Source organism: Epinephelus lanceolatus, chromosome 4 (genome assembly GCF_041903045.1).
Source record: "Epinephelus lanceolatus isolate andai-2023 chromosome 4, ASM4190304v1, whole genome shotgun sequence".
Taxonomy (NCBI): Eukaryota; Metazoa; Chordata; class Actinopteri; order Perciformes; family Serranidae; genus Epinephelus; species Epinephelus lanceolatus.
The window spans coordinates 48,998,633-49,021,065 of record NC_135737.1 but is presented as its reverse complement, the minus strand read 5'-3'; the positions used below and the strand labels follow the sequence as shown (position 1 = coordinate 49,021,065).

General features: G+C 41.8%; 1 protein-coding gene across 1 annotated transcript in view; it reads left to right on the top strand.

The window, feature by feature from the left end:
• The window catches only part of ano7 (anoctamin 7), a 39,430-nt gene continuing 16,997 nt past the window's right edge, over positions 1 to 22,433 (top strand). The window contains exons 1-12 of the mRNA XM_078167429.1: positions 1 to 263; positions 2,029 to 2,150; positions 7,102 to 7,159; positions 9,430 to 9,560; positions 11,170 to 11,277; positions 11,358 to 11,494; positions 12,600 to 12,657; positions 20,356 to 20,466; positions 20,620 to 20,785; positions 20,860 to 20,950; positions 21,220 to 21,316; positions 21,496 to 21,639. Coding sequence (XP_078023555.1) covers positions 2,061 to 2,150; positions 7,102 to 7,159; positions 9,430 to 9,560; positions 11,170 to 11,277; positions 11,358 to 11,494; positions 12,600 to 12,657; positions 20,356 to 20,466; positions 20,620 to 20,785; positions 20,860 to 20,950; positions 21,220 to 21,316; positions 21,496 to 21,639 — 1,191 coding nt within the window. The 5' untranslated portion in view covers positions 1 to 263; positions 2,029 to 2,060. The remainder of the gene's footprint in view (positions 264 to 2,028; positions 2,151 to 7,101; positions 7,160 to 9,429; positions 9,561 to 11,169; positions 11,278 to 11,357; positions 11,495 to 12,599; positions 12,658 to 20,355; positions 20,467 to 20,619; positions 20,786 to 20,859; positions 20,951 to 21,219; positions 21,317 to 21,495; positions 21,640 to 22,433) is intronic.

Sequence of the window (22,433 nt, the reverse complement as noted above, 5' to 3'; positions counted from 1 at the left end):
GTTGCACTTTAGTTTCTTTGCAGGGCCACACAGCTGCTGTCAATCGGGCAAAAGTTGGGTGGAGCTGTGCTGGGAATTATGGGATGTCACCAAACTAAGCTCATTGGAGGAGACAGTGAAGCAGGGGGCGGGGGTTGACACGGGGGCGTGGCTTACCGCGGTCAGTCTGTGGCCGGAAACTGAACCACAGACAAACAGCTGCTCAGCTCCCAGCTGGAGTTTCACCTGAACTTCACCTGAACCGGCACCGACTGCACACACAGGTGAGTCCATCTGCACGAGACACACAGCAGGTAAATCATCAACAACACGTGTGTATTAACACCACACAGTGCAGCTTTAAAGTGACTGTTATTCCGTCGTTATGACGTCATCAGACGATTCCTTTCACTGCTGTAGCTGTTGAGGTGGAGCTCATTTAACTCATGATAGTTTTCATCATGGATTCATCTGCTGATTATTTTCTCCATTTGTTTGCTTTGTGAAAACAGTGATGAAGCACATGTGTCATCTGTAAATATAAAACTTCTCCCACAAACACACAAAGAAATGGTAAATTGCAAAAAATATTTTCAAACGGATCTGCAAATGAAAAAATCCCACAAATTAAAAAAAAAATCAGTGAAACATTTAATTCATCTAGAAAATAAATATAAAGAATTCATTTATATCTTTCTGACTGCTTTTATTTGTGAATCTCATTTCTACGCAAGTTTTGAATTTGTGTATTTGCAGATCTGCTCTACATTTTCAGTTCACAGATATTTAGATTTGGAGTTTTAATATATGTAAAATAAATAAATAAATAAAAAAACTAGCTGATTCATTACTTCATGGAAAAATTCTGTGATTTTGTTTTTGTGTAAAAAAAATACTACAGTTAAAGGTATAAAAGTATTTATGGTTCAATATGATTATTAATGAAAAATATTGATTATTAAAAGGCGACTTATTTTTTCTGTAATTACAAACTGAATCTTTTCACCTTTTTTAGACACTTAAATCAATCAAACTATATTTGTACAGGAGCTTTCACACAAGCTTCAAACGTTACAGCCGACTGATGTACGCAGAGATTATAGAGCTGAAAATACAAACAATTAAACAGCTAAAACTTTTTTGTCTTTTTTTTTTAAAGAGATTAATGAAATTTAAAAGTCAATGAGTCAGTAAGTCAGGTCCAGAGAGTTTTAAGGAATGAAATTGAGCTACTTTTATTGATGGTGATTTAATCACAGGAAGTTCATCTGTTTTTAAAACGTGTGATTCAATGTTAAACGACGACGACGACGACGATGATAATGATGATGTGATGAAGAGTTCTATGACAGCAAAAACATCATCAGTCAAACAAACAAACTTTATTCATGCAGGAAAAAGTTCCTTCACCATGAGAGATGAGAACCAGCAAACACAGATGTCAGTGAACATGTCACAGTAAAATAAAACTTGTTTGATGAGATTAAAGACTGAATGACAGCATCAGCTGATCAGAGTGAACCCTGCAGCCAATCAGAGCCCTGCCAGCTGGCACCTGTCCACACACCTGCTGCTCTGAAGTCAGTAACTTTATTATCAAATGTCAGCTGCCGCTGTTGTTACACATGTTTTATGTTTCCACTGTGTGAAACAAAGATTAGTGACAGTGGCTGAGGGGGCGGGGCTTAGTGAACAGGTGATTAAGTGATGATAATGTATACAAACCAATCAGGGCTCATATTCCTGCTGTTCAGCTGCCGAGTCTCAGTCGACACGTTGGTTTGTTTAAACTCAGTTTTGAAAAATGTTGATGATATTAAAACCGTCAGTGTGACGGGTGTATCTGACGTTACATCACAGCCCTGCAGGTACATCACCTTCATCAACACGCTCATCTACCTCAGCTCCATTTAGGAGATTTTCTCCTGCAGCAGTGATGAGTTTGGCCCTGTCCTGGATGTGGGCGGGGCCTGAGCCACTTACATCACAGACAGACTGTATAAATATGTGTATGAGTGTATTTATATCAGTGTGTTTGTGGATCTGCAGGAGGAAGAGGAGGACAAAGGAGGTGAGCGAGGATGAGGAGGAGAGGGGAGCAGAGGGAGGACAATGCCACCCTCATAACCATGGAAACCAATCCGGAGAAAAACTACGGCAGCATCACCACGGTAACAGCCTGTGACCTCATCAGTGACACACTGATTAAACATCTGACTGTCAGCAGAAAACAGAAACTAAGAGTAATACGAAGTGGAGTTCCTCAGGGAAGCGCACTCGAGCCTCTGTTCTTTTTATTAAGTCTTGTATATATTTGACTGAGCGTGTCACCATTTATTAAATCCTGTTTCAGCTGAAACCATGACATATTGATTCAAACTTACTGATAAAAACTAACAAGAAAAATATTCCTGCACAACATTTATTCCATATTCAACTTTCTTGTACAAACAAAACACATAAAACTAAATTTATTACAATTTAAAGCTTTAATAATTCAGTCTAAATCTACACAAGGTTAAATACAATAAACAGAGGCTCTAGGACACTACCCTGAGGAATATATTTACAATTTTTAAACTGGTGACGATGGCTAATAATAGGTAATGTTAGTTGTAATATCATTGTAATATATTTTGTTTTAAGTCTTTTGTTTGCAGAAGAAAGTTGCTTGAATGTGGAACAAATATTGTGCAGGAATATTATTCTTGATAGTTTTTATTCTGGTAAATTTTATTCAGTATTTCATGGTTTCACCTGCAGAAAATTTGGATTTACTAAAATGGTGACATGGTATATTAAATAAGGTGAAATAAAAAGAAGAGAGGCTCTAAAATGCTTCCCTAAGGAACTTTGCCGTATTTTTTACTAAAATTGTGAGATAATAGCTCATCATAGGGCTTAGAAGGTTATTCACTGAGCGTGGATCCTTTATCCAGGGCACAAATTTCTTGTGTTTATTTGAATTTCTGCACTGTAAAGCGCCTTGGGGTGCTCTGAAAAGTGCTATGTAAATCTGATGCATTCTTCTTCTTATTATTATAGCCATCAATTTAACATTTGTATTTTATTTTTTATTTTTACTAAAATTGTAAGATAGGCTCTAGGACGCTACCCTGACGAACTCTGCATGTTGTTGACTTCACAATGTTACAGAACTTTATAGAGGTCAGGGAAAATCTGATGAGTAAATATAGTATTTTTAAAGAGGGGACTATGGCTAATAATACGTCATGTCAGTTGTGATTAAATTATAATACATTTTGTTTTATGTCTTTTGTTTGCACGAGACAGTTGCTTCATTGAGGACTATCATGAAGCAACTAGTTTAAAATTTGTATATTTATTAGTCAGATTTTCTCCCAACCTGCACAAAGTTATGTAAAATTGTGAAGTCAACAACACGCAGAGTTCCTCACGATAGTGTCCTAGAGGCTCCTTTTTTCTTTTTCTTTTAAATGAAATTATATAGAATCTCACAAATGTAGAAAAACTAGTAAATCTTATTTTTAAGTCAGGTAACACCATAAAACACCGAATTTAATTTGTCAGCAAAGGAAAAATCTGTCTGCACAATATTTGTTCCACAATGAAGCAATTTTCTTGTGCAGACAAAACACGTAAAACAAAAAATATTACAATTTTTAGTTTTACTAAAATTGTAAGATAGTTAACAAAGATTTAAAAAAAAAGAAGAAAAAGAAAGAAACAGAGGCTCTAGGACACTACCCTGAGGAACTCTGCATGTTGCTGACTTCACAATTTTACAGAACTTTAGGGAGGTTGGGGAAAAATCTGGCCAACACAGTTTTTAAACTAGTGGCTGTGGCTAATAATAGGTAATGTTAGTTGTGATACAATTCTTATATATTTTGTTTTATGTCTTCTGTTTGCATGAGAACGTTGCTTCATTGTGGACTAATATTACCTATTATTAGCCATAGCCATCTGTTTAAAAATTATATATTTGTTAGTCAGATTTTCTTGCAACCTCCATAAAGTTCTGTAAAATTGTGATGTCAATAACATGCAGAGTTCCTCAGGGTAGTGTCCTAGAGCCTCTGTTTGTTTTTAAACCTTAAATGGATTTCAGGGAGAATCTCACAATTTTAGTGAAACTAGTAAATCCTATTTTTTCTCAGATGAAACCACGAAACACTGAATAAAATTTATCAGCAAAAAAAAAAAAAAAAAAATACAATGAACCAACTTCTGTGCAGGGCAGCACGGTGGTGTGGTGGTTAGCACTCTCGCCTCACAGCAAGAGGGTTGCCGGTTGGATCCCGGGTGTGGGAGCCCTTCTGTGCGGAGTTTGCATGTTCTCCCCGTGTCAGTGTGGGTTTCCTCCAGGTGCTCTGACATGTTCTCCCCGTGTCAGCGTGGGTTTCCTCCAGGTGCTCTGACATGTTCTCCCTGTGTCAGCGTGGGTTTCCTCCAGGTGCTCTGACATGTTCTCCCTGTGTCAGCGTGGGTTTCCTCCAGGTGCTCTGACATGTTCTCCCCGTGTCAGCGTGGGTTTCCTCCAGGTGCTCTGACATGTTCTCCCCGTGTCAGCGTGGGTTTCCTCCAGGTGCTCTGACATGTTCTCCCTGTGTCAGCGTGGGTTTCCTCCAGGTGCTCTGACATGTTCTCTCTGTGTCAGCGTGGGTTTCCTCCAGGTGCTCCAGCTTCCTCCCACAGTCCAAAGACATGCAGGTTAATTGGTGACTCTAAATTGTCCGTAGGTGTGAATGTGAGTGTGAATGGTTGTCTGTCTCTATGTGTCAGCCCTGTGATAGTCTGGTGACCTGTCCAGGGTGAACCCTGCCTCTCACCCAGTGTCAGCTGGGATAGGCTCCACCCCCCCCCCCCGCGACCCTCAAGAGGATGAAGCAGTTAGAAGGTGAATGAATGAATGAACTTCTGTGCAGCACAAGTTGTGTTTCAGTTTTACCACCATTAACATTATCTGTTATTAGCCATCACTGTTATTATCAGAACAAACTGGCCTCACTCTGGGGCATTGGTAGTCTGAGTGGGCAGAAGTTCGCTGCATAGATCAGCCTCTCATTGGGCGGAACGAGCCACCCACTGAAGTCCCGCCCTACCACCTCCGGTTGTGTAGCAGTTTTCAACCATTTTCAACACGTCCTTTACTAACTTTTGCAGTGTTTGATCTTGCAGGGATGTAGCCATTTTTCTGCCATGGTTCACGTCCTGTAGGTGATATTTTTGTGGGCGTGTTACAACAAAACCTGTTTCCCCCCGGCAATATTTTTGCAAGCGCACCGTTGCTGTGGCACCGCCCAGAACGATTGTGATTGGTTGAAAGAAGTACAAGCAGCCGGGGCGTTTTTTTCTCCAATCTTAAAGTGAGAGTCGGCCCAGCCAGACCTTTCTTTTCTTGAGAAAGGTCTGGTGAGCGAGACTAGGGCATCGGTGGCTTAGTGGATAGAGCAGGTGCCCCATGTACAAGGCTGTTGCCGGGTTCAACTCCAGCCTGTGGCTCTTTGCTGCATGTCACTCCCTCTCTCTCGCCCCCTTCATGCTTGACTGTCCTATCAAATCAAGGCTAAAAAATGCCCAAAAAAATATCTTTAAAAAAAAAAAAAGGTCTCACTCTGAAGTCATCGAAATTTGGCATTTGGTCAGTGATTTGCGGCAACAGACACAGATGAAAAAGTTGTCCTTTCGCGTCGGCATGATTTACAGCAGGTCACCATTGCAGTTTGACAGTGCTCGGCAGCGCGGGGGGAAACATGTTGGGACAAGAATGAAAGTTAAGGCAGTGGTGGATGGGTCCCTCAACCACCGACTTTCACCTGGGAGGTCGGTGTTCACTTCCTGTAAAAACATTTTCTTAAAGCCAACAATGTGGTTTTGTTGTTGACAGGAAAAAACATTAGTTGGTGGTGTTGTACTGACGCAGTGCTTTTATTTTGAAAGAGACTGTATCAAAGTGTACATTTCCTGTGAAAACAGAAGTGTATGTTGAAAACAGACAATGCATGTAACAGGCTGAAGTTGACACGGCGTCCCAGAACGTCAACAACCAACACACCCAGGGTACCTTGGACGTCATATGTGGACGTGGAAAGTCCATGACCAAACGTGGACATGTGACGACGTCACAGTGAGGATGAGTTGTTTAAAAATAGTTCAGTAATTGATCAGTGATCATAAGTCACGTCTCACCTGACTGTCTTTAAGTTCTTTAAAGTGATTTGATTATTTGGATCAGTCGTATTTAGTTCATTCGATCAGCTGTTGCAGGATTTTTTAGTTTCCTGTTGAAATCAGCACAAACTCTTAAAACAACCTGCAGATTAACTGTCTCAGAGCTTTGTCTCTTTTCTTAACCACATTGTGACTTCATAAGAAGTCTGAATAAAGTTAGAGCACCATAAATGAACCATCTCTGTCCCTAACTTGAGGGACTGGATGAGGTTTGAGAGCATCTCCATACCGGCAGGAATCAGAGGCTCATGAACGTTGTGAGTCTTAACGGACACATTCAGATGTTTAACCAGTTGAATGATAGAGAACATAAAATCCTCCCAGGTCCTCAGGTCCAGATGGCTGTGGAGCTGCTGGGTTTGAAACCCTGTGAGTTCATGAACATGCGCTCTCAGTCTTTAGTGACTGTTTGTTTTCGTGCAGCTGCAGCAGGAAACAGGAAGTGCATGATGAAGCGAGACAGTGAGCGGCTCCACATGGTTTATCACTGACTGAGTGATGGAGCAGTGGAGAACAGTAGATTCTGTTCTGGTCTGGTTGTCTTCAGGTTCATTAACATCAACAGAGACATGAAACAACAGGAAGTCCAATCAGCGCTCGTCAGCTTGAACCGAGACAGAAATCAAACCAGTGATGAAGACGGGAAATGACTCGCTTTAAATCTTTGTTTTCTCAGTTTGTTCTGGAATGAAGACGAACACTTTGATACAGATGCGTCACCAAACTTGTTGGTTTTATTTTCTTGATCATGTTGACAGGTCGAGCCAGGATCCAGTAAAATCTGGTTCTGGAAAAGTCTCGATGATTCATGATCCTGTTTGATTTCTCTCCTCGTCCTGACAGCTGACGATGAAGCTTAAATGCTGTTTATCTTTTTTACCTGTGCTGAATGTTTTTATCTTCCAGAATGCAGCTGCTCAGCGTCCGGACAGGAACGTCTTCAGCGCCGGGTCGACTCGAGTTGGTGAGTAAACCAAACGCTCTCCTGAGTCAATATTAGCTGAGAGGACGGGACGTAAACAAACTGTCAGCAGACGAGTCGTCAGCAGGTGACCTCTGACATTTACCTGAACAGGTGTGACAGCTGACGGTAGGAACAGATATCTGGACACTAATTCATCATCTCTGGACGAATCAAACAGGAAGTGCCGTCAGAGTTAGAGCTGCTACAGGAAACTGTGGTGTTGATTTTGACCCCTATGGATAAAAGCAGTCGTGTTTCCATGAACGCACCACCTCATGTCGTGGCATGTGCGTTTGTTTTGGAAGAGAGTGAAAGAGAGACACAGCGTAGTTTTGAGGTGATGAGGTCACGTGTCTGTTTGTGGCATGATGACGTTGAAACAAAGTCAACCCACGTAGATTCATATATTGATATAAAACAACATCTCTGGATGTATTTTAATAAATAACACAGACATACTGCACACCTGTGCTGATCCTCCGTCTGTTTAACGAGCGACTGAAGTTGTACTTTCATCTCTTTTAGCTCTTTTAGCTCTTTTCTCTTTTAGTTCTTCTTTCTGTTTTTGCTGACCTGCTCCAGTGTCAGCCATAAAATATAACATCAGAAATCAAAATCTCCTTCTGCTTCCTGTCAACATCCTGACGTCTACTCGCTGCAAAACTTTGCCTGAAAAATGTAAAAGTAAAAAAAACCAAACACTTGTTTATAATTGGTAAAACACACAGTTCCCAGTGAAAGAGCTGAGATGTCTCAGTGAAAGTCAACTGCTTTTTATTTTGCTGCCCCTGGTGGAAAAGATTGACCAGTCACTACAAAACAACGTCATTTGGTACCTAAACACTGCTGGAAAAAGGCAGATGAGTCTCTACAGAACACCCCCAATTCAGTGCTACAAAAGCTGCTGGTCAAAGAGCGACCGGTTGCTACTAAACAACCCCATTTGGTGCCTAAAAAGCTGCTGGAAAGGTGCTGATGGATTGCTACAAAACACTGCTGTTTGGGGCCTGAAAGACAGTGGGAAAAGACTGATGAGTTGCTGCAAAAGACACACGTGATGCCAAAAAAGCTGCAGGAAAAAGACGGACAGGTTTCTACAAAACACCTCCGACGGTGGCCAAAAAACTGTTGTGAAAAAGTGACTGCTTGCTACAAAACACCCCCATTCAGTGCCCCAGAAGCTGCTGAAAACAGTGACGACTTGGTGAAATACAACCAGTGTAGCTGTTGGTTGGAGTTGAACCGTGTCTGCAGGTGTCTCTCCGAGGTGTCCCACCATCCACCGTCCCCTCCACCCCCTCAGCTCAGATACTACGTCACTTTAGAGACGTTGATGTGATTGGTGTGAAAAGTATCAGTGATTTTCATATTCGGGTGTGTGTGCAGGATGAGCTAGATGTTTGGCCTGATGGTGGCGCTGTGTTCCTCCTCTGGTTGTGTAATGCCAGCAGTGAGTCTGTCTCTGTGGAGATGTGATGTGTCTGATATGAGGCGCCGGTTTGGACAAAAGTCGGGTGAAAAATGCGAGAGGGAATGAATGCATGTGCGACAGAGGTTAAAGGACCATTACATTCTTGTCAGTGCAGTAGTTCATCAACAGAACAGTCGGTTAAGAGTTCCTCACAATGAAAAGCCTGTTTTTCCTTATTTCTTTTTTGAAAGCAAAATGTGCATTAAATACACAAGTCATAAACTGTGTGGTATTCTTTAATGATGCGTGTGAAACTAGAATTGGGAACTAAAACCATGAGGCCAGCAGAGGCACTACCTGAACCCCCTGAGCACTGGCGTTCTGTTAGGAACTGATGTTTCACTGATGGTTCTCAGTGTGACGAAGTTCCTGTGAAAGTTATGAACTCATAAGTTTTTACCTGGTTTGTAATTTAATGTTTTGAGTTATGGAGTGTCTGATGTATCTATGAGACAACAGCTACAAGAGAGCTGAGGCTGATTTAAACTCAGGTGGTGTTGAGTCACGCTGAGTCGTCTTTAACGTGTCTCAGCGCCTGGTTTGTTTCCCAGGATGCAGTTTGTTGGCAGCAGTTGGACTCACTCAGAACACATGTTGGCGAGATGCAGTCTGGGCCCCCAGGCTCTGTTTGGTTAAACTGATGGTTTGTTTTCCCAGAATGCAGCTTGTTTCATTCTGTGTAAACAAACACTTTATCCTATGTGACATCACCAACAATCAGCCAATAGCAGCTGGGCTAGTGTCAGCAATGATGACAGCATATCAGTGATGGCTTGAATCCTTTGCTCCTATTGGACAGATTTTGTGCTGGCGTGGGAGGAGCCTCTGAGCTCACAGGAGGAGGAGAGCACAGGCGTTAACCCCGCCCACCTGAAGTGGAGGGCATCGTTTCTGAAAAAACTGAGACGCTCAGGACTGCTGCTGGAGCAGGTGAGTAAAACAAACACACCTCAAGTCAACTCAGAGACAAGTGAACAAACAGGAGTGTGTTTGAAGAGTGGGGACTGTTAAACTAATCAGGTCATCCACCTGTTCACCTGTCACCACTCGTCACATGACGTCACCAACAAGTTTATACAGCATCAACCCTCTGCTCCCTGACATGGAGACACTATGAGCAGCCTGGCAAGAGAAATATCATGGAATAGAATAGAAGAAAATAAACACAATAAAGTAATATTAAATTAAATAAAATGAAAAAGGAAATTATATAAAATAATATAAAACAAAAAAATTATGAAATTCAGAATTATTCTGTTCTGATATTTATGATAATGGAGAATGTTTCTTTTTTTATGTTGTGTTGAAGGAAAGAAAGGTCATGAACTTTGTGTATTGTTGTCAAACACATTGTTTTTCCTTCATCTGTTTATTTAAAGATTTTTTTTATTTATTATTAATTTTTTGGTAAATTAAGAAAGGAGAAAAAGAGAAAAGAAAAGAGAAGGGGGGAAGAGGAGGAGAAGAAGAGAAAGAGGGGGGAAGGGAAAAATAAGGTTGAATATAAAAAGTGACCTCTTTGTTTATTTCTTTTAAATATATTTATTTATTTAATTATTTATTTGCTTCATGAATAATTAAATAAATAATTAAATAAATTATTTATTTGCTTCATGAATTAATATGGTTTTGTGGTTTGAATGATCCGTTGTGAAACTTCCTTTTCTTTTTTTAAATGACGTTGACTGTCTGAACTCGTATTTGTAGAGAGATGGAACAAGGACAAAGGAAAGAGAAGGAGGGAAGACAAAACCTTGTATCGATTAAGGTTAATTTTGGTTTAACAACACCTCACTGTATATAACTACACTTGTGGTGTTGTTTTATTTAATTTTTATTTTTAATAAAAAAACAACAACAAATAAATATATAAATAAAATAATATAAAACAAAATAGAATAAAAACACTGAATTAAACAATATAAAATGAAATAAATAAAATAAAACTAAATAAAATAGAAAAAATGAACTACAATCAATTAAAATAAAATAACAAAAAATAAAACAAAAAAATGAATTGAAATCAAGTAACACAAAACAAAAGATAAATAATAATAATAAATAACAAAATAAGAAATTTTAATAAAATAAATCAAAAATAAAATAAAATATAACATAAAATAAAATAAAATAAAACAAAATTAAAATAAATAAAATATAATCAAATAATAAAACAAAACAATAAATAATTCAAATAAAGCAAAAAAGTAAAACACAATATAATATAATGAAATAAAGTAAATTAAAATAAACTAACTAAACAAAACAATACAAAATAAAATAAAACACAATAACTCGTGTAAACATACACACATAATGAACAACAAAGCAAAATAAGTTTGAGTGTCCAACAGTCCTCCACTGACATTTTAGTCCGTCCTCGTCTCGTCAACAAAACTGAAACATTTCAGCTCATCAGTGTCTCGTCTCTGCCGCGGCCTTAAAGGTCGTTGATGAAGATTGTTTGTCATAGTTATGTAGATAAAATGGCCGCTGCTCCACAGGTGGTGACAGACAAAGTGTCTCTGTGTCTCTACAGAAGGAGGTCCTCCGCACGAAGGAGAAGATCTGTTTTGTCCTCCTCAGTGCTCCATGGAGCGTCCTCTGTTACTACGCTGAGGAGATCAGTCTCAGGGTCCCTCTGCAGGTAGAACATGTCGTCATCATCATCATCATCATCATCATCATCAAGTGTGTCCTCACAGCGTGTCCTCTGTCCTCCTGCAGGAGGTCAACGCTCCCATCACCAACTGGTCGGCGCAGGTTCTGTCCCAGCTGTCCCTCTCCAACCCTCTGTCTCAGGACGTCCCCAACCACCCCCCCGACTACTACACCTGTCAGTTCAGGACCAACAAGCTGCAGAGGTCAGAACACAAAGGTCAAACGTCTGAGACAGTTAAAGTGTCCAACACGTCCTCACCTCAGCTCCTCCCGTATCGCCGCTTTGTCAGTGGACGTTCATGTCCACATATTACACAGTAGATATCCTCCTGCGTCTGCTGCGACGCTGCGATGTCAACAAAATCAAGTGGTTCGGTTTAGAAAAAAACATCATAGTTTGTCTCTGCATTCAAACAGGAAGTGAACAGCAGACTCCAGGGTGAAAGTCCAGGGTTTGTTGGATCCGTCCACCTCCTGTCCAGCTCTTTATATCGTGTCAGTACGGCAGTGTTTCAAACAGACGCCGTCCAGCAGTGCATCATACTGCACCAGGTGCCACACACCAGGGTGACCGCTTGTATTTCATCAGGACATTTATGGGCATGTGTCCCCACAGCGTGCAGGTGAAGGCGGGGCTTTAACTGCTGTGACCCCTCCCATGTGTCCTCATAAGAGGACGTCACATTTTGGGTTTACTTGACCTTACACTTCATTCTGCTTCAGTCAGACCTGTTGTCCTCCACCAGATGGGACACTTTCTGTCCCTTCTGGTGACAGTGAGACCACAGCACACTGATCCATGTAAAAACAAGATGGCTGCCATCTGTGCTGAGTCAGTCTGCAGCTGATGCTAAGACAGAGGTGGACGAGGTCCAAAACCTGATCTAAGTTTAGGGTTCAAACTTTATTTATGATTAATAATGTTTGTAGTTTTACGTGGCAACAAAGTTGACCAACTTTAGCAACAGGAACAAGATGAGATGCTGTTCATAAGGAAGTATCGTGATTGTGTTGTTAACGTGCTAACTGGCTAACTAGCATCAGCACGCTCTTCCTGTATCCCTTTTTGCATGACGAACACAGAGGACTGACAATGCAGCAGTCAGCTCTGATCGCTGTCGTCTTCTGCGGTCGTTTGTTGTGTCTGGACCTTCGGGGCCGGACGGAGGTGACGTGTGAGTTGCGTGTATTCACCGCACCCTCAGTTACAGGATGACGGGTGAAAGCAAGGAAACAATCGGAGGAAGTGGTGTGATGATGTGGTAGTGGTTAATAAGATCGGATCTGTTTCCTGTTTCCTGTCTGCAGGTTTCTGGGGCACGACAACAGAGAGACGTTCTTCAAGACGACTCAGAGACACCAGGTGGTGAGTTTGAACTCAACACGTCGACATGAGTTTAAAAAGAGGAGGTTTCTGAGAAGGATAAAAATAAAAGTCCAGATTCAGCCGGCTGTTGATCGGCTTTATCCCCGGCCCCGCCCCCTCAGAGTCCTTTAAGCCCCGCCCCCCGGAGAAGAAACACCTCTGTGTGTGTCAGCACATTCAACACAACTTTATTTAGGAAACAGCTCGACGGATGTGACACAGAGCTCTGTACGCTGATGTCACACTGAGAAAATCTGTAAAAACAAAATGAACAGGAAGAAAAAAACCTTCGTGTGTCTGTCTGATATTTTTCTGATATTTTGGTTTGTGAAAGTTTGAAATTAATTAATTAAAAGTGAAAATTAAAAAAAGTAAGGATTTCAGTTTTTAATGTAATGCGGCTTTTTTGTTTCAATACACCGGACTGAAATTAAAATTTTCCACTGATGTGATTAACAAAATTAAAAAAAAAAAAAAAAAAACAGTTTTAGAAAAGTAAATAACTTTTCTGTTTTTTCTCTACTGGCTTCATTTTTTTTTCTTTTTTTAAACACGAGAAGACGAGAAGAAGGCAGCGAGCAATGAAAGAAGGAAAGAACATTAGTAACAAATTAGTAAAAAGATAAAATTAAAAACAAGAAAATTTGCAACAAAAAAATTAATAGGAACAAAGAAAAGAAAAGAAAAGAAAAAAAAACAAGTAAACAACCCGTCAGGATGGGTCAGGATCAGCCAGGATCAGTCAGGATCAGGATCAGTCAGGATAAGGATTAGGATCAGCCAGGATCAGTCAGGATCAGCCAGGATCAGTCAGGATCAGGATCAGTCAGGATCAGGATCAGTCAGGATGGGTCAGGATCAGTCAGGATCAGGATCAGTCAGGATGGGTCAGGATCAGTCAGAATCAGTCAGGATCAGTCAGAATCAGCCAGGATCAGTCAGGATCAGTCAGGATCAGGATCAGTCAGGATGGGTCAGGATCAGTCAGAATCAGTCAGGATCAGTCAGAATCAGTCAGGATCAGTCAGGATCAGGATCAGTCAGGATGGGTCAGGATCAGTCAGGATCAGTCAGGATCAGGATCAGTCAGGATGGGTCAGGATCAGTCAGAATCAGTCAGGATCAGTCAGAATCAGCCAGGATCAGTCAGGATCAGTCAGGATCAGGCTCAGTCAGGATGGGTCAGGATCAGTCAGAATCAGTCAGGATCAGTCAGAATCAGTCAGGATCAGTCAGGATCAGGATCAGTCAGGATGGGTCAGGATCAGTCAGGATCAGTCAGAATCAGTCAGGATGGGTCAGGATCAGTCAGGATCAGTCAGGATCAGTGTACTGGCTGATAATCGATGTTGGAAATGTCCGACAGGACCAGGAACATCTCTGTGTGTGTTCTGGGAATATAAACTGGTTTTAAATCATTTTGGGTTCAAAAGTTGTGGGTCACAGAGGGAAGAGGTCGAGTTAGACCAGGGTGCTATATCGTAGGCAACTGGACTTGCTCGAGTTTCTTGGAGTCATTCCACCTCTTGGCTGTGGCTCAGAGGTAGAGCGGGTCGTCCACCAATCGGAAGATTAGTGGTTCGGTCCCGGGCTCCTCCAGGCTGCGTGTTGAAGTGTCCTTCAGCAAGATATTGAACCCCAAACTGCTCCTGATGGCTGTTCCATCGGTGTGTGTTAAAACTGAGTAGCAGGTGGCACCTTGTAGGGTAGCCTCGGCCACAAGTGTATGAATGTGTGTGTGAATGGGTGAACGTGACTCGTAGCGTAAGAAGCGGTTTGAGTGGTCACTAGATGACTAGAAAGGTGCTACACAAATGCAGGTCCATTCTACCATTTACCTCTCATCCAACAGTTCAGCTCTAACAGACTGGTGCAGATTCGCAGGCTTTAAACTCTGTGTGGGGACTCCAGACACTGGTGGAGGTGGAGGTGGAGGTGGTGGCTGATGACTCTGAGGCCGATGAATTTGAGAAGACGAGGCGGTGATGGGGAGGTGGAGGGCGCACACAGCTGCAGCATGAAAGGACTGTGGGCAGAGAAAGAGCCGGGTTTAACATGAGGAGCAGTGAGATGATAGGCTGACGGAGAAGGTGTGTAGCTGTGCTATTGGTTGATTGGGAATCAGCTGTTGACTCGATTGACACCCCCAAACACTGACCGCCGGAGACGGAGTGTGAGCATGAGTGCGAGGAGTGAACGGCAGGGGGAGGAAGAAAGTTACAGCCTGAGCATGACAAAGTATTTTCCTCACGTGCCGTGCAAACGCAGTATTTTGCCAGAATTGTGCCAGGATTTCCCTGTGACGGCCGCAGGAGGTTGTTTGTGTCTTCATCATGGCTTTACCTTACGTTACAGTACGTTACAGTATGTTACAGTACGTTACAGTACGTCACAGTACGTTACAGTACGTTACAGTACGTTACAGTACGTCACCTTACGTTACAGTACGTTACAGTACGTCACCTTACGTTACAGTACGTCACAGTATGTCACCTTACGTTACAGTACGTTACAGTACGTCACCTTACGTTACAGTACGTTACAGTACGTCACAGTACGTTACAGTACGTCACAGTACGTTACAGTACGTTACAGTACGTCACAGTACGTTACAGTACGTTACAGTACGTCACAGTACGTTACAGTATGTCACCTTACGTTACAGTACGTTACAGTACGTCACAGTACATCACAGTACGTTACAGTACGTCACCTTACGTTACAGTACGTCACAGTACGTCACAGTACGTTACAGTACGTCACAGTACATTACCTTACGTCACAGTACGTTACAGTACGTCACAGTACGTTACAGTACGTCACCTTACGTTACAGTACGTTACAGTACGTTACAGTACGTTACAGTACGTCACCTTACGTTACAATACGTTACAGTACGTCACCTTACGTCACAGTACGTTACAGTACGTCACCTTACGTTACAGTACGTTACAGTACGTTACAGTACGTCACAGTACATTACAGTACGTCACCTTACGTTACAGTATGTCACAGTATGTTACAGTACGTCACCTTACGTTACAGTACGTTACAGTACGTCACAGTACATTACCTTACGTCACAGTACGTTACAGTACGTCACCTTACGTTACAGTACGTTACAGTACGTCACAGTACATTACCTTACGTTACAGTACGTTACAGTATGTCACAGTACGTTACAGTACGTCACCTTACGTTACAGTACGTTACAGTACGTTACAGTACGTCACAGTACATTACAGTACGTCACCTTACGTTACAGTACGTTACAGTACGTCACAGTACGTTACAGTATGTCACAGTACGTTACAGTACGTCATAGTACGTCACCTTACGTTACAGTACGTCACAGTACGTTACAGTACGTTACAGTACGTCACAGTACGTCACAGTACGTTACAGTACGTTACAGTACGTCACAGTACGTCACAGTACGTTACAGTACGTCACCTTACGTTACAATACGTTACAGTACGTTACAGTACGTCACAGTACGTCACAGTACGTTACAGTACGTCACAGTACGTCACCTTACGTTACAGTACGTTACAGTACGTTACAGTACGTCACAGTACGTCACAGTACGTTACAGTACGTCACAGTACGTCACAGTACGTTACAGTACGTCACCTTACGTTACAGTACGTTACAGTACGTTACAGTACGTCACAGTACGTCACAGTACGTTACAGTACGTCACCTTACGTTATAGTACGTCACAGTACGTCACAGTACGTTACAGTACGTCACAGTACATTACCTTACGTCACAGTACGTTACAGTATGTCACAGTACGTTACAGTACGTCACCTTACGTTACAGTACGTTACAGTACGTCACCTTACGTCACAGTACATTACAGTACATCACCTTACGTTACAGTACGTCACAGTACGTTACAGTACGTCACCTTACGTTACAGTACGTTACAGTACGTCACAGTACATTACCTTACGTCACAGTACGTTACAGTACGTCACCTTACGTTACAGTACGTTACAGTACGTTACAGTACGTCACAGTACATTACCTTACGTTACAGTACGTTACAGTATGTCACAGTACGTTACAGTACGTCACCTTACGTTACAGTACGTTACAGTACGTCACAGTACGTTACAGTACGTTACAGTACGTCACAGTACGTTACAGTATGTCACAGTACGTTACAGTACGTCACCTTACGTTACAGTACGTTACAGTACGTCACAGTACGTTACAGTACGTTACAGTACGTCACAGTACGTTACAGTATGTCACAGTACATTACAGTACGTCACCTTACGTTACAGTACGTTACAGTACGTCACAGTACGTTACAGTACGTTACAGTACGTCACAGTACGTTACAGTATGTCACAGTACGTTACAGTACGTCACCTTACGTTACAGTACGTTACAGTACGTCATAGTACGTCACCTTACGTTACAGTACGTCACAGTACGTTACAGTACGTCACAGTATGTTACAGTACGTTACAGTGCGTTACAGTACGTTACAGTGCGTTACAGTACGTTACAGTACGTCACCTTACGTTACAGTACGTTACCTTACGTTACAGTACGTCACAGTACGTCACAGTACGTTACAGTACGTCACAGTACGTTACAGTACGTTACAGTACGTTACCTTACGTTACAGTACGTTACCTTACGTTACAGTACGTTACCTTACGTCACAGTACGTCACAGTACATTACAGTACGTTACAGTACGTTACCTTACGTCACAGTACGTCACAGTACATTACAGTACGTTACAGTACGTTACCTTACGTCACAGTACGTCACAGTACATTACAGTACGTTACAGTACGTTACAGTACGTTACCTTACGTTACAGTACGTTACCTTACGTTACAGTACGTTACCTTACGTCACAGTACGTCACAGTACATTACAGTACGTTACCTTATGTTACAGTACGTTACAGTATGTTACAGTACGTTACAGTACATTACCTTACGTTACCTTATGTTACAGTACGTTACAGTATGTTACCTTACGTCACAGTACGTTACAGTACATTACATGCCATGCAAACATGGAATTTCGCCTTCATTACTTTGGAATTTTCCTGGGAGTTTCCCCCTAAAGGCCGCAGGAGGTCGTTGTTTTCATGATTCTGTTTAAATCGATCTGAAATAAAAACCATTCAGTCGGCACGGTGTCATCACGCCGTACGCTCGTAACAGCCTCACATTAAGCGTGGTGCATAAACGCACGGTGGCGCAGCACCTTTCAGGATTCCCACTGTCATGGGAAACCTGGAAAAGTCACAGAATTTCACAATCACATTTTCCAGGCCTGGACGTTTTGGGAAAGTCCTGGAATATTGCTGTGTGTGAAGAAGTTGTAATGTGAGATGAGCCGATGTATTTTCTGTAGCTGTCGACATTACGGCGTTTTGTTTACCATCACGTACGTGCCTTTATCTTCCTCTCCCTCCCTGTACGCCTACAAACTAAAATTATGTTTAACTTAAGTTTGATATGTTTGAAAAACAGTGGGCAAGAAAAAAAAGAAAGAATTATAGGTCCTTGAAATTTTTTCCGTGAAACTGAACCCTAACCTTCAGACTCTGCTCATATCTCAAAAACTAAATAATCAAAACAGGTCAAATGATGTTAAAAAATGCGTTAAAAAATATTTGTTTCTGCATTTAAAAACCTTTTGGATTAATATGTTTTGTTTTTTAATTTTTTTTAAAATCTGATGAAAAAATATCAGGTTATTGTACATTAAAAAAATGATTCAGTTCCAATACTTGTATTAATTATTCTGGTTTATTCACTCATAAACTTTCAGCTCAGGTTGTACAGATTTTAGGGACATGATGCATTTAAAGACGCTCCAGGAAATGACATCACAATAAGCAAAACCACCAGTGTAGGCTCTGGAGGAGCGTTTGTAACGCAGAGCTCAAAGGGTTAATTACACAATGATACCAATAAATAAATGATAATAATCCTGAGCAGATATTATTCATGTGTTTTCATCTGAGGACGAAGTGTGAGCTGCAGGACTTAGAGTCTGGGTGGAGGCGTGGCCATCACACTCTGCTCTGATTGGTCCACAGATGTTGAGCCAGGACCTCTCAGATGTCAGGATGTGTCAGTCAGCAGACGGATGCTGCAGGCGGCGACGCCTCCTCCTCAAACACAGGCTATAAAAACACACACATTTACAAGAGCTGTAAACCTTTACACACACACACACACACAGGAGATCAGATAAAGAAACCTGTCACTGTTTGTCCTGCGTGGACTGAAAACCAAGTGAATCTCATCGCCGCACAGTTTTAATTAAATATATAAAACAATATTAAAACCACGTCAGTGTGACAGCGAGTCGGCCTCTGAGGGCGTCTCTGTTCCCACAACATGATTTAGTTTCAAACATTTTCCTCTGACAGATTTCCAGAGGAGCTGAGAAACTAATGTGTCAGATTCAGGAGGACTCACTGACGTCCGTCAGTGAAGAGCCGAAACTTCTCCCGGTCAGAATTCCTTCAGTGTTGAGTGTTGAGGAGCTGAGTTACCCACAGACATCTCTTCTTCTCAGAAACACACAGAGCAGCTGATTTGAACCAGGAAACACTCTGAAGAAACAGGTTCAGGTTTAAAACTAAAAAATCAGTGTTTGTTGCAGATGGGCGTCTAACTGTGGAGCCAACTCTGAAACATTTTTGTCTGAATGTTCAACTTTACCTGACTGTTTTTTTCATGGACTATTCTGACTTTGTTGTCTCAAAATAATATTTTGTTCCTCTAAAATTGTTTTATATTACTCAACTTTTTTTCTTAAAATATATGAAGATGTTAATTTTAATTAATTATTTTAACTTTCTTTCTCTGAAATGTTTCCACATTACTCACCTTTTTTTCCTTGATATCTTACGACTTTATTCTGTTAAAATATATGATGACTTTTTTCTTAAAAATGCTTTTACATCACTCAACTTTTCTTTTGGAACATTACCACTTTGTTGTCTCAAAATATTACGCCTCCTTGTCTCTAATTTTTTTTTACATTAATCGTCTTTTTTTCTCAAAATATATAAAGACTTTTATTCTTTAAATATCACAACTTTTTCGACCTTTTGCCGCGATATGTTACAGATTTTTCTTTGGTCAAAATCTATTACGACTTTTTCTCTTTGAATATTTCAAAAATTTAAATTTACCCACAGTTTTTCTTGGAATATTTTGGCTTTGTTGTCTCAAAACATAAAGACTGTTTTCTCCGAAATGTTTTGATATTATTCAACTTTTTTTCTCAAAATATACTGTATGAAAAACATATGAATTTTTGTCTGAAGTGTTTACTTGATATATTTTATTTTGAAACATTAAGACTTTTTTTCTTGAAGTGTTACAACTTTTTTGTTTTCCAAATATTACCAGGGTCATTACTGAAACTTCTCCCATGTGCCAGGCATGTAGGAGATCTATGATGGTCGACATGAAAACGTGAATGGAGGTGTTTTGTAGCAACTCATCAGTTTTTTTCCCAGCAGCTCTTTGGACACCAGACATGGATGTTTCGTGGCAACCTGTTGGTCTTGGTTGGTCTCATTACAGCGGGGTTAATTATCCAATGAAGCGATTGTTTTCGGGGCTCTCAAAAAACAATCAGAGGTGGTTTGTTGTAGTGCGGCGTGTGTCCTCGCAGTGACCGTGTCCTGTCTCTGCAGCTGTATGAGATCCTGGCCAGGACTCCGTACGGTTCGGTGAAACGGGGGGAGGTGGGAATCGACCGACTGCTGGCTGAGCAGGTCTTCACTGCTGCCTACCCGCTGCATGAGGTGAGCTATTAACCATCATCCTAAACCTGAACCCAAACCTGACCTTAGTCCTGACCCCTGGTCTGAGACGGCACTGAGACACTAAGACTTTACCACGACACTGTGAGTTGTAAATATTCATATTTAGCTGAAAATGAATCTTTGTGTTGGCAGGGTGGTTTCGAGCTGCCGAGCGACTCGGTGCCTCCGGAGTCTTTGGGTCTGAGACAGATCTTGTACTCGCACTGGGCCAAGTGGTCCTCCTGGAGACGCTACCAACCTCTGGATCACATCAGGGAATACTTCGGAGAAAAGATAGCGCTGTATTTTGCCTGGCTCGGTAACTATGGCAACCATTCCAGCAGCTAACCGCCGTTAACTGTTTGTTTGAGCACTAACTGTGTCTGACTGCAGGTTTCTACACTGGCTGGCTGCTGCCGGCGTCGCTTGTTGGGACGGTGATCTTCGTGTTTGGGTTCTGGCTCATGGCCACTGACGTTCCAGCGTAAGTTCAAACTTGGACTTCAGGACACAACCTGTATAATGTTTGGACATCAGTGTCCCACAATCCTTTGCATCAATCTGATTGAAATGAACCCTTCTTGGTTTCAATCAACATTTTCCTCTCGAACAAATTATGTAGATATTAATGTTTGTCTGTTTATATGCTGACGACACTTGGCTTTATGGACACAGTCATTTAGACTCTTACAGGTTGTCTGCGTCCTATCAGGAGGTAAACAACTGTTTATTGTTGTTGTTGTGTTTGTGCAGGAAGGAGTTGTGTGAGAGTGGAGGCAGCTTCATCATGTGTCCTCTCTGTAACATCTGCTCCCTATGGAACTACTCCAGCATCTGTGTCACCTTCAAGGTACGAATCCGTCCACCTGTCTGTGATGTCAGTGTGCTTCATGTCATCTCGTCAGATGGTTCAACAGCATCTGAACCCCCCCGCCCCAAACCCTCACTCAGTGATTGGTCACTGCCCACGTCTTTGTGTTGTGTTGGAACAAACAGTGAGTCCACCTCTCCTCATGTGTCTCTCTGCAGGCAGGTATCATGTTTGATAATGGAGGGACAGTGTTCCTTAGTGTCTTCATGTCTCTGTGGGCCGTCACTTTCCTGGAGTACTGGAAGAGAACCTGTTCAGCTCTGGCACACCGCTGGGACTGTTCCGAATTCCAGGACATTGAGGTACCGCCCCCAACTCTGGACTCTTGTCTTGTCTTCCCTTTCCTTTCTTATATTTCCTTTCCTCAGCTTAGCTTAGCTTTCCTCGCCCTTCCTTTCCTTTCCTTTCCTTTCCTTTCCTTGCATTTCCTTGCATTTCGTTGTATTTCATTTCCTTTCCTTACCACTCCTTACCCTAGCTTACCTTAGCATAGCTTGGTGCAGCTTAGCTTTCCTTTCTTTCTTTTCCTTACCTTACTATACCTTTGTTTAGCGTAGGCACCAAATGCAGGTGTTGTGTGGTGACCCACCAGCATCCTTCCAGCTGCCCTTTGGGCACCAAAGGGGATGTTTTGTAGCCACTCATCGGTTTTTCCAGCATCTTTTTAGGCCCCAGTCAGGGGTGGTTTTTAGAAACCAGGAGCTTTTGGGCCACTAAATGTTGGTGTTTTGTAACAACTTGTCTGTCTTTTTCCAGTGGCTTTGGGCACTAATCAGGGGGTGCTTTGTAGCAACTTGTTTGTCCTGTTCCAGCTGTTTTTCAACAACAAATTGGTGTGTTTTGTAACAACCTGTCACTTTGTAGCAACTTGTTTGTCTTTTTCCAGCAACTTTTTGTCCATTAAAGAGAGGATGTTTTGTAGCAACTCGTTTGTCCTGTTCCAGCTGTTTTTAGGCACCAAACGAGGGTGCTTGTAGCGACCTGTCAGTTCTTTTCCACTGGCTGTTTAGGCCCCAATTGCGGGTGTTTTGTAGCCACTTGTCTGTCTTTTTCAGCTGTTTTTTTAGGCACCTAACGGAACTGTTTTGTAGTGACC